This window comes from Anoplopoma fimbria, chromosome 3 (assembly GCF_027596085.1).
Source record: "Anoplopoma fimbria isolate UVic2021 breed Golden Eagle Sablefish chromosome 3, Afim_UVic_2022, whole genome shotgun sequence".
In the NCBI taxonomy this organism is placed as follows: domain Eukaryota; kingdom Metazoa; phylum Chordata; class Actinopteri; order Perciformes; family Anoplopomatidae; genus Anoplopoma; species Anoplopoma fimbria.
Window position 1 is genome coordinate 7,848,787 of NC_072451.1, and position 17,299 is coordinate 7,866,085.

Genomic DNA, 17,299 nt, shown 5'->3' on the forward strand with positions numbered 1-17,299 from the left:
TAGTTTTTTCAAACACAATGCCAGAGACGGCACTTCTTTTAAATCAGGCTTCCACATAGAGGAACATGTTAGTATAGATTGTCACAAAAAGTATAATCGAAAAAGTCCTGGAAAATGATCTTGAGAAAAAAGTTTGAACCATGAATATTCCATCTTGGTATTTCCATAGACAGTTCTTCCTCGTGGATCTCCAGTGGATGATTAGTGTCAAATAGAAGGGATTTTGAAATAAAACATTTTTTTGGAACATGTGGGCTTGTGAAATTGTGAACCCGTCCTTTGATATCAAGAGTTAGTCTTTCACAGGTGACTAACTAGAAAAGACGAGAAGAGAAGCTGATATTCCCCTTTTCTCCCACAGTGTTTGACAAGCACTACATCAACCGTAACTTTGACCGCACCGGCCAGATGTCCGTGGTCATCACACCCGGGGTGGGAGTGTTTGAGGTCGACCGTCTGCTTATGATTCTCACCAAACAGCGTATGATTGACAACGGTCAGTGTGACAATACAAACACATGGAACTTGAATCTGAGCAGATCTATTTGACTGAGAATTAAAGGTTCATTGCATGAAGTTAACCATGCTGGTATGTTGACACATCTTTTTTTCTGTTTAGGTATTGGAGTAGACTTGGTGTGCATGGGGGAGCAGCCGTTGCATGCAGTTCCATTATTCAAGGTAACTAATTCAGAGTGTTAGTCTCTTTCGGTGCACTATATACCTGTTGGTTTCTGACGGCCGTTGCTCTCTGTAGCTGCACAACAGGACGACACCTGGAGACTCTCGTGTGGGAGACGACTATAACCTTCCTCACTGGATCAACCACAGGTAAGACTGGAATGTTGCACTCAGTAGAGTGCAGATGTCTGGCAGGTGTGTCTGCAACAACCACTGCTGTATTGTGTGATTGAATGAATACAAACCACAATAGGATAACTCCCCGTCTGGACATCACACTTCATTCAAATTCCAAAACAAGCATCTATGTATGCAGGCAATAGGCTCAAAGTTGTCATATTAGACACGTCATACAATCTTGTCAAAAGCAAAATGAAACTCCCCAAGCTGTCGGCCTGCAGAGCAGCGGTTGAGTTGGGTTTGGGGAACTGCAGTGTGTGTACTGGTAGTTCCGTTAGCTGTTTGCTATTAGCTGAACACCGTTCAAAACAATCAAAGTGAGCCGCAGAGCAGCAGCGGAGAGGGATGCAGTAGTGTGTGTATGGTAGTTACGTTAGCTGTTATCCAAACACAACGTCCATTTTGTTAACTGTTACAAAACAGTTTTCCACTTACTATGGGAGAAGAGTAGCGGCTGGGGAGCTCGAAGATGCACTCAGCTATGTTATCACTAGCGGCCCTTAGCGGACTAATGTGCAAGAGTAGTGAGTGAGGGGTCAGTGGCGGTATGAAACAGGCAATAAAAGCTGTTTTGAGAAAGTGTGAGTCACCGCAACCATGAGAGGTCTTTTAGCATGCAGCCATAACTGGGCACCCAAAATATTCTGCAGTTTGCTGCAGCAGAATGAGAGATAAGCCATGGACAGACAAAGAGGTGCACAAACTCACTCATAGACACAGACACACGCACAGACACACACACACACACACACACACACACACGAGGACACAAGGACACGCACACAGACACATGTGACCGATCACATGATTCTGCCGGCAGAGACAACAACTAGACTGATAAATATAATTCAAATTCTCTGCAAAGTTGAACATTGATTGATTCTATATCTTGTTTGCTTCTTGTCTTTCTCGCCTGCAGCTTCTACACCTCCAAAAGCCAGAACTCTTGCAGCTCCTTCACCCCTCGAATCAAACTGGCTGGCCGCAAGGTGCATCCACATTATATTGTAGCACTTATTGTTTGACTTGAAAAAAATAATTGAAAAGGATTTTTTTGTAATGTTTTAACATCTCATTCTCACAATGACCTTTTCTTCTAGATTCATGCTGATAAATTCAAAAGCAGCAAGGAACACAGTAAGTTGTTACCCCTTTATCTCTCTCACCCCTTTTCCACCAGATTAGCTCTGGTTCTTGACGTGGTTCTGTGTGGGATTTATGGAACCTTGGTGCTATCTAGCAAACCATCCCACGTTTCCACCAGCTTTGAGCAGAACCATTGTATTCAAGGGTGCCCTCATCAAAGGAGGGCATTGTACAATGCAACAGAAGTCAACAGTAGTAGCAAGATGGCAAATGGCATTGATTAACTTTTGTTCTGTAACAGATATGTATTTAACTTAATAAACAAGCATGGACTAACTATTCATTATTAGAATGCATTGAAGACTATTGCGTGCAAGACTCTATCCTCTATTTCTAACCTGTAGAATATGACATTGATGTCGCCACCATTAGCACTTCAGGTCAAGGAAATGCTAATTTGGTTCCAGCTGGTTCCGAACCAATTTATTTATTTATTGGGGTGAAATGCTTGGAACAGTTCAAAATAAGGTGTGCAGGCTGGAACGGATCCCTTCCATGTTGGTGGAAAAAGAGGTACCAGAGCAAAAAAAATGATCAAGTTTAAGTGTATGCTATATTTAGAATATTCAACCGCTTTACCTTGCTTTCAGACGGCCATTTCCAACTGAAGTTTTTATATCCATCTTTGCTCTCTTCAAAACCGCAAGACTCTTTGACAAAAACAGTAACTTCCCCCCCGTAGAACACAGGAGTTGCTGCTCTACTGTTGCCTAGATTAGTTATTGTGTGACATTTTTGGATTTTAGTGAAATGTCTTCACAACATTTGGAATTAAATAAGGTACAGATATTTATGGCGCCAAGAGGATGAATCCTAATAATCCTAATCCTCTTTCAGCTCTCTGTGCTCCAAAGGACTCTGAAAACAGCCTGCCTATTCAGGTGGACTACGACGCCTTTGATGCTCAGGTGTTCAGACTGCCCGGTCCTTCACGAGTTCAGAGGAGCACCAACTTCAGGTAGCTTACTGCTTGTACAACACTAAACTACTTAAAAAAAGAAATGTATTTATCCTAACATACTTGGAAAACAAAGCAGCAAAAAGTTAAAGTTCAGTGCCAGGACAACTATATTAAGGCCTCAAATGATCCTTGATCCTGTTCAAAATCTTGCATGCTTACTTTAATGTATTTGTAGCTCACACCTAGATGAGGATCCAAAGAAGAACTATCCTAGGACAGAGCTATCCTTTCTAGTAAACCTTGTGAACCTTGTTGAACAGTAGTCCGTTGAACCTGTCAAGGCACATGGTCGCCCACCAAGCGCCTTGTTCTGCCCGAGGTTTCTTCCTGTTAAAGGGGAGTTTTTCCTTGCTGCCATCGCTGCAAGTTTTTGCTTGTTGAGAAATGTTGGGTCACCGTTAATTAGAAAGTAAGGTCTAGACCTGCACTTTATAAAAAAGTGCCATGGTTCTGTTGTGATTTGGCGAAATACAACTACAATATACTCGACTTGACTATTGACATGTGTGTCTTTCAGGATCGGCCGAGACAAAGAGACGAGTGGGAGGAAGAGCTGGGGCTCGGTGGATGTCAGTGCAGGCATTGGCGTGTCCCCTCCTGTTCGCTCTGGAGGGCCGGAGGAACAGCGTAGCCTGGCCTCTGACGATAGTCTGGGCCCTGTGTCCAACATGCTGCTCATACCCCGCATTCCTCCCGCCCAGTACGAAGTCAGCAGCTCCCTGGGATACACCAGCACCAGAGGTACCTCCTCCAGATCTTAAAGGGATAGTAAGGAACCTTTGAAGTGGGGTTGAATGAGGTACTTATCCAAAGTCAGTGTATTAGATGGCGGTTGGAAAGCCCCCAGTTTTTAGAAATCATCCTTGGAGCAAAGCAATGTTCTGCTGTGGACGGGGGCAGCAGTAAAACATATTTTAGCCACCTAAAATAATCGATAGGATCCATCCATCACTTCTCTTACTCCATCCCATTTGTCTCATTTAGTTTTTTCTGTTGTTCAGAGTTGTTGGAGAAGATGATGGACTCCCAGAGGGACTCCAGTGCCCCGGGCAGGTTCACAGTGGGAAGTGCTGAGTCCACGTTGCACATTCGTCCAGGAGGTTACACCCCTCAGAGAGCACTCATAAACCCCTTCACCCCATCCAGAATGCCCATGAAGCTCACCTCCAACCGGCGGCGGTGGATGCACACCTTCCCTGTCGGTGAGGGGGGACACAGCCTTGTGAAAACACTTGCATGCAGTCAGCAATTTAGTGAACCTAGTTAATGTTTGAATTGGTATTCTTGTTTTTATAATCACTTTTGGATGGTTTGTGGTGCAAAACTGTATTTTATTAAACAGAGAGGTGGTATTTAACAAACTGCAGCCTCCAAAGCAATCGTACAGTTTAATCAATACCTCCCTAAAACAAATTCATATTTTGTAACATGTTTTGGTTATCTAGAAGGTAGAATATATTGCAGGACAACTGTATTGAATACATTTGTTTTAACTAGATGTACCAAAGAAACGATGAATTAAAGTATTTCTATTTTTGATAGCAGTGAGTAAAATTTCAGTGTAATATACTGAAGAGGATGTGATATGTTATGAATGTCTGGTATTTAGTCATTGTAATATTGAAATATGTCTAGGTTCACTTTTTTTTCTCCAGATTCTTCCTGTTAAGTTTGGTTTTGATATTCAGTCTTCAGAGGATAAACTGAAATGTTTTTGTTAACTCCCTCACGGCTTCTAGAACGCCAACGTCACAACTTAATACTTCCACACAAGAACGATAAACAGCTAATGGAAAGATTACGAATCAAACCAACACTGCAATGCTGGTCTTTATCCAAGCATCAGACTGTATGTGCACTGTTGTTCTTCAGGTCCTTCTGGAGAGGCAATCCAGATCCACCACCAGACCAGACAGAACATGGCCGAACTGCAGGGCAGCCAGCAGAGAGATCCCGCCCACACCTCGGCTGAGCTGCTGGAGCTGGCCTATCACGAGGCCACTGGAAGGTTAGACACCTACCACAAAAAGAACAAAAGTTTCCCTTCTAAAGAAATATAGCTCGAAGCGCAGACGATGAGATGAATGCCTGTTTTTATGTTTTTGTTAAAGGCGAACAGCCTCCAGGCATGCAGGGGAGAACGGCCTTTACGTTGGTGGAGGGATGGAAGAGTTGACCGGAAGTCCAGGGAGCAACAACAGTGGTGATAAGTCTACTGAAAAACACTGTTCTCCTGAACCATACTGAGTATTTTAATTGCACTGGGTGATATGTTTCTCTTTTAATCTGCCACTGAAATAGTCCCAAACAAATGCCCTATGTGCGCCTGTTTGAGTTACGTTTGTTAAAACTACAGCAGGCAAGCTGTTTTAGGAAATGATTGACTGACACTATATATTTATGAACTGAACAAAGATTTATGTCTTCAGTAGGAACCAGTGGGCTTAATGTGTAGAGCCAAAGAAAGAGTAGGGAAGTCAAAGTATTGAGAAAGGGACTAACACATAGTTGGTTTGGGTCCTGGAATTCTTTGACGATAAGAAGAATATGCCAGCTATATCCTTTAAGAAAGAAAATGACAAAGGAGCCATGTTCAGTTAAAAAAAGGAAAGCTATAAACTGAAAAGGAGAGAGAAAGATTAATCAATTAATTGATGGAAAGTAACAAATTGCTTACTATTCTGACAAAAGATCAATTGTTTAAGTCATTTCTTAAGCAAAAATGCCATAAATGATCAGGTTCCATCTTCTCAAATATGAGGATTTGTTGCTTTCCTTTGTCATACATGATAGAAAATGAAATATCTTTGGGTTTTAATAAGAACTCTTAAAACATGAAGATACTGTTATCTCTGTACAGGTACTCTCACCAACCGCGGCTCCTCATTTCAAGACTCCCTCAGTGGTGCCGATCCAAGTGAGTCCATCTTTCCCCTACAAAAACAAGATCACATCAATCACTAAGTCGCAAACATTGTCATGCAGCCATACCTCAGGATCGGGTTGATGCTTTTAATCACCAAACTGATATGCCAATAAACCGTCAGAGGTGTCTTTAGCCTGTGAGGGCTTATTCAGCTTTGCCAAGCAGATTTCTCTGGGCGTCCGTCTCCAGGGGTCGCAGGTATAAAGGACTCTTACAGGTCATGTGGTTCGGGGTTACCCCTCCTCCTCCCTCTGTATCCTCACTGTCTCTGTCCCACTCTTTTCTTTCTATTTCTCTGGGCCTTCTGTTGATCTCGATTCTCATGATGAAACATTCAATTCCTTCTGATTAATTAGCCCTACCATCATTTTCCTTCACCATGACCCGTTTGCACTCAACAAACCTTGTATATCTCACTCCTGCATGGCGGTATGCATAGTATATTTCTCTTGATTGACTGTAAATTGTTTTTTCTATCAAACAAGGCTCTCTCGCACGCAGTGTTTAAGAGTTTGCGCACTCTATGTATGTTTGCACGATGTGATTTCTCTGCTTCAATTCACTCAGTCACTTTACAGTTCACACCTTTGCTGAGCTCAGGGCACATTTTTCACTTCTTCCCTGTGAGTGATGGCGATCACAGACTGTCACAGGGCCACAATCTGCATGTCTGATCACTGCACTACGACCAAAGGCTCCTCAGGAATCACCAGCAGGGGCGACAAGGCCAGTGAAAGTAACACGTTCTGTTTTTTCTTCCCCTCTCTTCTACTTTCTTTGTTTTTGTTCGTATCTTCATCTTCACTCCTTCTTTTCCATCTTCATGTCTTCATCCTCTCCCTTCCTCTCTTTACTTCTCACCCCGCTGTGCTTCCCCTTCCTCTGTATATCCATCCCCCCCCTCCCCACACACACACACACACATGTACCTCTCCACTCTGGGTACATGCATTTGTCTTTGTTGTGGGTATTTTTCCGTGTGTGTGTGTGTGTTTGGTGTGGGTGCTCCTGAAGCCCTGCTGCTGTCTGCGCCCCCGACAGTGCCCAGCTTCTGCTGCACAGTGGGGGTGGACTGGAAGTCTCTGACCACGCCGGCCTGCCTGCCCCTCACCACCGACTACTTCCCCGACCGCCAGGCACTACAGAACGACTACACCGAAGGCTGCTACGACCTGCTGCCGCACAGTGACCTGGAGAGGTACGCAACATCCCGTCTTTAGAGTAGAACTGTCTGTAGTCGGTCAATTAGTGCTGGCAACCGCCTAAGACACTCAACAGCTGTCCATAAATTCATAGGCCCAAGTGGGAGACATGTCGCCCTCACTTTTATAGTTCATGGTTGATTTTCTTACTAAAATGACTCTGAACAAAGTGGAATAATCTTGATTAGAGAAGAGAAAAAAATATCAAAATGTTGGGACAATAGTAGAAGGCACAACTTGGTGCTGAAAAAAGCATCTTCATGTTTCTGGGGAAAAATCTTTTTATTTATAGTAAATAAGCTGAAAGAATAGTTATGAATACTATATTCCATTACTGTCTATATATATATATATATATATATATATATATATATATATATATATATATGTGTGTGTATATATATATGTATATATATATGTGTATATATATATATATATATATATATATATATATATATATATATATATATATATATATATATATGTATATATATGTGTGTGTGACTATAAAGGTAATTATTTAGCTCCTGTAAGTGTTATACATCATATATTTTATTATTGGGTTATTAGTGATGCATTTAATGTAAATGCTGTAGGTGATAAATCAAAAAGATACTAGAAACACAAATACCGCATGGGCAAGAGGAGTCTGATAGCCTCCGCGGCAGGGAGTGTAGAGCATTAGTTTATGTAGAACAGGAACGCCCAGTAACAACTGTCTTTTTATTTTTTTGTCCAGAAACTTTATTACCCTGTTCTTGTCATTCAATTCAGTGGCTATGCATTCGGTTCAAAGGAGGACTTTTTGTCAAATTCTTAAATCATTTTACCATGATATCCAATAATAATGTAATAATGTCCTCACAAACTCTTATCAAGTTAACTTTGATCAGTGTCATAACATATGAACGGAGCTCATATTGGTTTGTTGTCTCATTTATGCGTGTCTTTACGAACTGTACATTTGTACTGTTGCACTGTTTATCAGACCACAAATGAGACTAGAAATAGTGCTAGCTAGCTAGCGCAGCCCTATCCTTCCGCCTCACTCCCTGCTGTTGGCTAACGATACCTTGCTGTTCTCCTCCCAGAGAAGTAGTCTACCAGCAGGTGGGAGTTAATAGTATGGGGTGGCTGTGGAATAGAAGTCGGCGGTTCGATTCCCAGCTACTCAAGATCGCATGTTGAAGTGTCTTTGGGCCTGATACTGAAATTGCCATGTGAAAGTGTATTTTAGATTAGATCCTGATAGGCAAGAGGCATACAATTTAAAAGGAAGAAGATTAACTTTATAAATCCCAGGTGAAAAAAATAATGTTTTCCTCCTTTTTACTTTACACATACACACATAAATACAAACAGGCACACACACACAGGACCCATATAATTGCAATTGAAGAGTTTTTAGAGTGATGTGTTCGGTGCCTTGCTAAAGGGCACCTCGGCAGTGCCCAGGAGGTGAACTGGCACCTCTCCAGCTACCAGTCCAAACTGTGTTAGCAGAATCACTAAAATGATGTCCTGTAAAACCAATAAAACATATATCACAAATTCCTTTGAGTGTGACTTTAGCTTAGCAGCATTAAGCTAATCAAAGGATCAGACCATGTGTTGATCTGTTTCTCAGGCGGGAAGACGAAGCCCCAGTGATGAGTGCGTCTGACGTGTTTGAGGAGTTTATCTGTCAGAGGTTAATGCAGGGCTACCAGATCATCGTCCAAACCAATAAAAGGAAACCACAGCCCACTGTGGCCACACCACTTGGCAGCAGTCCTCTTTATTCTAGAGGTAAATTCATGTTTCATATCATTTGTTTTGTTTATACATATAATCATTGACATTTTGTCATTGTCCGCTGTATTCTCACATCAAATTGTAATCATAAATAATTTCTCAGAGTAAGTTTGTGATTGTTAAGTATGACTTAAGTCTTATTATTAATTGTAGTATTAATGGTAGTTGTTTCCCCACAATGCCTTTCAGCAGCTTTTAAAAGAGGTGTTAGAAAGCATCAACAGAGCCATGGTGACTGCATGTGTCCTCTGTCTTCTTGGTGTTTCAGGTTTGGTCTCTCTGCGTCGAGCAGAGGAGGTGGAGACGGTTTACTGGCTCAGTATGGGCCGGACCTTCCATAAAGTTTGCCTCAAGGACAAGATCATCACTGTTACTCGCTACCTGCCCAAGTGAGTACACCTGGAAGCCCCAAACAGCAGTAAAACTTTACTCTAGACAGCTAAAAATCAATATCAGTTTAAGTGTAAGACCAACCGTGCCTTAAAACAGCAAACAGCAGAAACTCCTTTGTCAATGGGTACAGAGCTTGGATATTGGGCCGATACTGACTCAAATAGATCTATTCAATTCAGTTCTTTGTTTACACGCTTTATACATTATATACTGGAATTTAAATTCCTATACAAATTTTGACCAATTTGTTGCTGCATTAAAAAGGTTTAAATTTCAATTGTAATTCCTTTTTATTTTAAAGATGTTTCTCGTGTACCATTTATTATTCTAATAATAATATAATTCAGTAAATGATATCCCTGTATGTATTTGTTACGTTTTGTTTTACAAAGTTGGTAAAGCAATGTTTAAGTTAAGCTTGATGTTACCTTACACATTACATTACATTACATTACAGTCATTTAGCAGACGCTTTTATCCAAAGCGACTTACAGGAAGTGTATTCAACATAGGTATTCAAGAGAACTACTAGTCACCAGAAGTCATAAGTGCATCTCCTTTCTTAAACAAGCATCTAAAAGCATAAACCAGAGCAAAAGTATAGTGCAGAAGCAAATTACTACGAAAACAATAATTGCAACAAACTAATACGAATACAATAGGTGCTACAAACTAATACGAATAGGATAAGTGCAATAAACGAATACGAATACAATAAGTGCAGCGAACTGATACGAATACAATAAGTGCAACAACTAATACGAATGCAATAAGTGCTACGAGGAAGGCTCAGGGTAGTACTTCTTGAAGAGGTGAGTTTTCAGCCTGCGCCTAAAGATGGGCAGCGACTCTGCTGTCCTGACGTCAGTGGGGAGTTCATTCCACCACTGAGGGGCCAGGACAGAAAAAAGCTGTGACCGGGTGGATCGGCCGCAGGGACCTCTGAGCGACGGGGCAACCAGAGCAGCAGAGCGAAGTGGTCGGGCGGGGGTGTAGGGCTTGACCATGGCCTGGAGATAGGAAGGAGCTGTTCCTTGCTGCAGCTTTCTGGACAAGCTCCAGAGGTCTGATGGCCGACGCCGGGGTTCCGGCAAGTAGTGAGTTGCAGTAGTCCAGGCGGGAGATGACCAGAGCCTGGATGAGCACCTGCGCCGTCTCCTCAGTGAGGAAGGGGCGAATCCTCCTGATGTTGTAGAGGAGGAATCTGCAGGAGCGTGTGACTGATGTGTGACCGACACATGAAAAGTGATCCCAGTCACTTCCACACAGTGTGGCTTATAGTTTATTAATTAAACACTGGTATCTTATTGGTTCTCGGTCTCAGCTGAAGCCTGAAGCCCAGATATCACCTTTACTTCTACAGACTGGTACTCCTGTCTGTTTCTCCAACCTGTGGGCATGCCCACCTCCATCTAGTGTAAGTAATACACTGAGTATGGATAAGTACCTCATACAGCCCCAATTAACAAAAACCCAAACCCTCCCTTTAAGTCTCAAACAGGAGAGGTGCTGTAACTCAGCTGGAGCTGCTTACAGTATACTGTCTGTATAAAATGGAAGTACATACCTTCCTGAATATACATGAAAAGGAGAACCAGTGTCTCCACATGCATGTCCTCCCCCATCTCTCTTTCCTCATCGGCTGTCAGCTCTCCACTGTCTTTATCCAAGTAAAAGGGAAAGGCCAAAATAAATACTGACAAGGAAGAGGAACTCCAATTTCCTTATGATGTGTGTGTTTTAGGTACCCGTATGAGTCAGCACAGATCCAGTATAGCTACAGCCTGTGTCCCCCACATTCTGATGCTCAGTTCGTGTCCTGCTGGGTGGAGTTTGGCCATGAGAGACTGGAGGAATACAAGTGGAACTACCTGGACCAGTACATCTGCTCTGCTGGCTCAGAGGACTTCAGGTACACACAAATACATCAAAGCCGTATATGTTATCTACTGTTGAGTTGTGAGAGTTTGAGTGAGTTACCTCTCATAAACACTTTGTTAGCTGATATCTACACCTTTCTTCTACCTCCACAGCTTGATCGACTCTCTGAAGTTCTGGAGGACTCGCTTCCTCCTGCTGCCAGCCGGAGGAGCCAGGCGGGTGGCAGACGGGGAGGGGCACTGGGATGTTTATGGGGAGGGAGCAGGTGCCGGGATGGGTGGCAACGCGGACTGGGTCCTGCTGGATGGTTTCATCCGTTTCCTTGAGGGTCTGAACCGCATTCGGCGTCGCCATCGCTCCGATAGGATCATCAGAGTGAGGCTCTCCTAGTTTACATCATGCTGCACATGAAAACACCTTTTACAGTTGATTCTTTTCCTCAATGTTTGTTGTTTGAATTTACATGGTACATTTTAATATCAATGAACCAGCGATTTAACTGTAGTAATCATTTAGCAAATTTAATATATTTGTTAGTCTTATAGTTATCGTGCATTTTTTGACTCGACTTGTAGTTTTGTACTTTTTATCCACTTTCTCTATCTGACAGCTGTATTTATTACCTAACAGAAAACAGTTCCATCCTGACCACCTACAGCATTAACATTAAAATGCAATGCAATAATATAAAATAATATAACACTAACTGGAGCTATTTTGCAACATGATTACCTTTATATACACACATTTATGTGAAAAAATATTTATGTCTAAATATATAATACATTTTTATTATTTAGGGGTATCTTTTGGCAGAAATGGAATATAATATTAATAACTAATCATATTTTCATTAGTGTATAATCAGCTGAAACTAGGAATCGTTGTGTTTTCGTTGAGCCCTTCATATCTATATAGGGAGCAGGTCCTCCCTACGGAGTCCGCCATGTTTCTAAAATAACCCATAACGGACAAACCAAACACTGATTCCAGAGAGAGCCTTCCTAGTATTTACGTTACCTGTATTCCACCGTAGTTGTCCAACACACCTGTGAGACTTTGGTAATGTGAGCTGCTGATTACGAAAGCATGGTACCTCCAGACACAAACATCTCTTAACATTTTATCTGTTACCATTTGGATTTGCTGTTTCTTAAGATGCTGAAATGCACACTTTCCTCTGTTTCTTTCACTCTGGTGTCGTCATAGCAGAAGGGCACGCCAATGAAAGGACTGCAGGTCACCAGTCCTCTGCCCCTGTACCCTACAGAGCCTGTGGTGCCCACACAAGGCAAAAAAGGCACATCGGCTTTATCAGCCTTACTGGAGATGGAGCAGAACCAGAAGTGAGGGCAGGCTGCAGGCTATCGCGTTGTTAGCGTCGGAGTCTAGAATATCAGTTCAACTGAATTCTTTCTGCTTCCTCCCAGGTCTCTGGAGGAGCAGCAGCAGGCGAAGCCCTCAACAGCTGTCAGCGAGCCCTCAAGTGTTGCAGCAGCTCCCACATATGTTGACAGCCCCCGCAAGGTGAGCATCTGTGCTGTGTGTGGATCAGCAACAAATACTTGGATAAATTGTTTCTTCTTTGCTGGTGCTTTGGTGTGGTGCTTTTGCTCTTGTTTCTTTCATTCCATCTGCGTGTGTCCCCCATGCTCTGCTCTTGTTCCTGTTGCTGGGCTTTGGGTGTTTGATCCTGGGTTATGTTCTTCCTGTGTGCTGACAGGACGCTGCCTTTATTTTGGATTTTATACGTAGCCCTCGCTCCTCCTACATCTATCACTCTCAGGTCAGTAACGCAGTCCCTGCTGTGTGTGTGTGTGTGTGTGTGTGTGTGTGTGTGTGTGTGTGTGTGTGTGTGTGTGTGTGCATGTGTGCGTGCGCTCCTCTAACTCACTGCTCTGCTGCATGAGCATGGTGTGCATAAACACTCTGTGTGGTAGTCACATGATTCTGACTGCTGTGCCCCGTCAGATTCTAGGTTTCACTTGTAGTGTGATTCTACTTTGTCCCCAGTGCTGTAGTGGTAGTTAGTGACACTGTCAACACTCCCACCGGGATCACATGTAATCCATACAGTAGCTTTGTGATGATTTAAAGCGTTGGGAGTTCCCCACAGATTGAAACATTTAGACATAAAAACTTCAGTGAGGTGTAGTGCACTGACAAAAATCTTACCATCATGCAAAGTTGCAGTGAGGTTACAAAAATCTGTCTGGCATAATTAGGTATTATCTGTATTTGCTGAAAAAGATTTCAGTTAACATTTAATTCTTACATTTTCCAATAAGCCTTTGAAAACATGCCTTTTATCATTGAGGAGGCCCTGTTTACTTTCAACTATAGTTCCTACATGAAACTGCTCACAAAAAGGTATTTTGATTAGCTTGAGTATCCTGTTCATGATTTCTGGAAAGAGGCCAACTCACACCAAAACCATCTAGATTTATAAATAGCACTACAGGTAAGAGAACAAATATGTAGTTTTGATATTGGGGTGAATTGTCCCTTTAATGCAGAGCTATCAGATGTCAAAATATCTAAACAGCTTTTTTAATTTAATATCTGAGATTACTGTATTCTATATATTGTGTAGTTTATAGGAATTAAGTAAGTATTGGTACATAACATATGGGCTGCAGTGAAAGTAGTCACGTCCAATGTGTTTTCCAAACTATTTTTCCTTGAGCTCAATGTAAAACGTTAGGACTTAGGAAAAGAAAACTGTGATGTTAGGAGAGTCTGAGTGCACTTACGACATGCAGCGGCAGATGATGTTGACGGCCAAACAGTCACTTTAAATGATGCAGCTGCAAGGAATTGTGGGACAGCATTATCTCCTTTCCTTTGGTAAAGAACGGTCCAGTGAATCATATTCTAAAGCAGACAAGAGAAAAGAAAGGTTGAAGCACCTTTCCTTAACATTTAGAGAACTGGATCAGCTCTTATCATGGCTGACACTTGGATACTTCCAGGTCATTACTCAGTTCGGAACCTTCCTAAGCAAAACAGAGCGTTTGACTTCAGCCATAGTCAGGATGTCTATAATATAAAGTCATGTAGGCTGCTGATAATACCTCTGCCTCAGTGCAGAAATGATAGAGATTATCAGATGTAGCTACCTGGATATTGTTAGAATTATACAAGGATATGAGTAACCAGGGGTCATATGTTCCATATTATCTCCTGAATATGATCCTTACCGGTTGAATGAAACTTAAATATCATAATAATATAGAGCCAAAGATTGATCCCCTTCAAAGGCACCATTAGATGTCCGGTCTGGGCCACCAAAATGACTAGCTGCTGCCATCATTATACGACTGTGAGCAGCCTAAATCCCAAATCAGTGTGCTCTGCTTTTATAGAGTAATACATGTATTGTGATCCTGGTGTAACTAACGTTCTGATACACAACTGGACCAAGGCCCTCTCCTGTCCTCTCCTGATATCAGGACTTGGTTGGTAAAAAGTCTGTTTTAAAACAGACACATTTACTTCACGTCCTTCCACTGTTATCTATCCATTCTGACTTTTTCATATTCATTTATCCAGGTTTAGAGATATCTGTCTCTGACGTTTCTGCCTCACTGTACAATGAAGGTGAATGGGATTTTGTAAGTGGTGCTCACAGTATTTAAAAAATTCATCAGCAGATGTGTCTTTTCAGAAAAGGTGTCTCCTGAACTCTGGATAATCAATAGGATACACATAAAAAACGTTTCTCTGTCGCAGCAACACTGTTTCTGAAAAAGATACACTTTTAAAATGTTATTTTTCGATGCTGCAAGCAGCGCAAGCAGAATTCAGTTCACCTCCACTGTTTTGGCGTCGCAGCAGAAATCTCAAAGATAGATCTGATATCTCAACCATGGACATATAGAACCATGTGCATGGCTGAATGTCACTGGATGTAAGTGAAAATGTGCCCTTTGGTGAACTTATTAAATGAAACAGCAGATTGAGTGAAGTACTTTTGACTGTACAGTTGCCTGCTGAAGCCAGCGAGGTTGCAGATAAAGGAGTCCAGCCTGCTGTGACGGCAGGAGCAGCACCGCAGCCTTCAGGAGAGACTGCTGCCAGCAGCAGCACCTCAGACACCAGGTGGCCTTTTACTTCATGTACTGCAGGGACAGCTGCAAAAAGACTCATCTAGCCCTTTAAAATGAGAATAAAAGGATTACAGTACACTTAAAACAAGGACACCAAAGCTTGGCTAAATAGTATCTTACATATATTTGTTTTAAGATGTTTTACTGAATTAAAATATACCAGTAAATACTCTGAAAGTGAGAACTTATAAGAATAGCTGATAATGATAACTTTAGGATAATCTGCCTTAACAGTAACCTGTGGTTGAGCACTGACCACTGGTATCTGTCCACAGTGGGCAGTCTGCAGCGGGAGCCCTTTCTCTGTCCTCTTCGTCAACACTCATGGAGATCCTGGAGGCCATCAAACATCCCACGTAAGATTTGTTGTTGTGTGCGTTTTAGCTACAGTGGGTCACGAACTATTAAAAATATCCACTCAGATATTCTGGTTTTTGCTGATTTGACACGTGTAAAGAAAACCAGTTGCCCCATCAGAATCTTTAATGTGGCTACTGTAACCATTATGAGGTCATGTACATGCATTTTATATTCATTCAAACAGTTTTACTTAAGTTAATAATATATACTTTTGATATGTATAGGTTTTACTTTTGTATATCATTATTCTATATATATATACATGTAAAGAAAAAAATACATGTATACATAAGTGTATATATACATTGTTTAATGTTTAATACTGTCATTGACTACTGACTCCTATCTCCTCTTACAAGCCAATAGGTGTAGTCAACAGCAGTTGTCAACACATACTACAGCTACAGCAAAAGCATTTTCAGCAATCTGCAAGGCTGAATCAAGTCTTTTCTAGTCTGTTGCAGGCCTTTGTTGAGGCTCAAAAACTGACCTCCATAGAAAACTTTGGTTTCATTTTAAACTGGATTAAATACATAATACATGCACACTTTAGGTTTTTTGCTAATCTGAGTAAAAAACCAAGAACCAAGAAACCAAGCTTTTAGGATTGGTTTTACAAGGTTATAGTCTCTGCATTTGTTGAGTTGTTTTTTGTCTGTGCCCTCTGGTATAACAGGACAGGTGTACAGCTGCTGCCGGAGCAGAAAGGCCTACCGCTCAACAGCTTTATCAGCGCTGAGGTCGTTCATTGGCTGGTCAACAACGTGGAGGGCGTTGCCACACAGGGGATGGCTGTGGATATCATGCAGGTAAGAGTTGTGGGCTCCAATTTTCCTTTTAAATGGATTAAAACTGTCATGTCAACAAGGAGAGATGTGAGCAAGATTCCATAATGATTTTAAGGATTTATTACAGCCTATGCTAATATGCAATTACATTGTACTCACTGAGTTGCTGATATCCTGGGAGGCAGCAACATCACTGAATAGAAATGCAACAGAGCAAGAAACAGATGATCAGACCTCCAGGTTAGGGTTTTTGGAAGAGAAAATGAAGGTAAACAGTAAGATTATTAACCGAACTGTCCTGGAGGCCTATTGTCACTGAAAGGTTGCCAGGCAACCAGCAGCGACAGGAAGTCACTGTTTTCGTTTTGAAATATTCCTGCTCCTGACCACAACTTGTTTTTACAGTTTGGTGTGTGGTGCTTAGAGAATACCACTGAATGATGCTTTTATTGTCTCAAAATGTCACATGTAGTTAGTATGTTCTTACATGGGCACACTGCAAGGAAGGCAAAGCATTCCAAACATTTGTTAAAGCTCGAGGACACACACAATGCATTAAGGTGAGTAACACTGCATATAACCATAACTTGTTTGGCGAACAGGAAAACAACACAGGGCACTTTTTGTCATGCCTTTATGCATCTGCTGATCTGTGCTCTCTTTCTGTCTGTTGGTTTGTGTAGAAAATGCTGGATGAAGGTGTGGTGGCCCACGCTTCTGGAGATGCCATGCGCACCTTCGTCTACGGATTCTACTTCTACAGGATCGTGGGAGAGAAGGATGGTACACATGCTCGTATTTGTATGTATTGTGTCAACCCAGGGGTCTTGGAGGCATGATTCACAGCAAAGCAGGAAACATAGTGTCCTTTACAAAAA

At 41.9% G+C, this 17,299-nt stretch overlaps 1 protein-coding gene across 6 annotated transcripts in view; it reads left to right on the forward strand.

The window, feature by feature from the left end:
* depdc5 (DEP domain containing 5, GATOR1 subcomplex subunit) overlaps window positions 1-17,299 on the forward strand; it is a 30,070-nt gene that overhangs the window by 5,374 nt on the left and 7,397 nt on the right. For 3 of the 6 annotated variants that reach the window (XM_054596440.1, XM_054596439.1, XM_054596443.1), the window contains exons 15-37: window positions 362-496; window positions 620-681; window positions 758-831; window positions 1,781-1,850; window positions 1,962-1,998; window positions 2,845-2,965; window positions 3,486-3,709; window positions 3,970-4,170; window positions 4,841-4,976; window positions 5,080-5,171; window positions 5,829-5,885; window positions 6,909-7,092; window positions 8,724-8,884; window positions 9,159-9,279; window positions 11,028-11,195; window positions 11,317-11,539; window positions 12,374-12,510; window positions 12,595-12,691; window positions 12,888-12,950; window positions 15,150-15,265; window positions 15,549-15,629; window positions 16,310-16,442; window positions 17,105-17,204. In XM_054596440.1, coding sequence (XP_054452415.1) covers window positions 362-496; window positions 620-681; window positions 758-831; window positions 1,781-1,850; window positions 1,962-1,998; window positions 2,845-2,965; window positions 3,486-3,709; window positions 3,970-4,170; window positions 4,841-4,976; window positions 5,080-5,171; window positions 5,829-5,885; window positions 6,909-7,092; window positions 8,724-8,884; window positions 9,159-9,279; window positions 11,028-11,195; window positions 11,317-11,539; window positions 12,374-12,510; window positions 12,595-12,691; window positions 12,888-12,950; window positions 15,150-15,265; window positions 15,549-15,629; window positions 16,310-16,442; window positions 17,105-17,204 — 2,793 coding nt within the window. The remainder of the gene's footprint in view (window positions 1-361; window positions 497-619; window positions 682-757; window positions 832-1,780; window positions 1,851-1,961; window positions 1,999-2,844; window positions 2,966-3,485; window positions 3,710-3,969; window positions 4,171-4,840; window positions 4,977-5,079; window positions 5,172-5,828; window positions 5,886-6,908; window positions 7,093-8,723; window positions 8,885-9,158; window positions 9,280-11,027; window positions 11,196-11,316; window positions 11,540-12,373; window positions 12,511-12,594; window positions 12,692-12,887; window positions 12,951-15,149; window positions 15,266-15,548; window positions 15,630-16,309; window positions 16,443-17,104; window positions 17,205-17,299) is intronic. The other 3 variants (XM_054596441.1, XM_054596442.1, XM_054596445.1) reach the window with 3 other exon arrangements.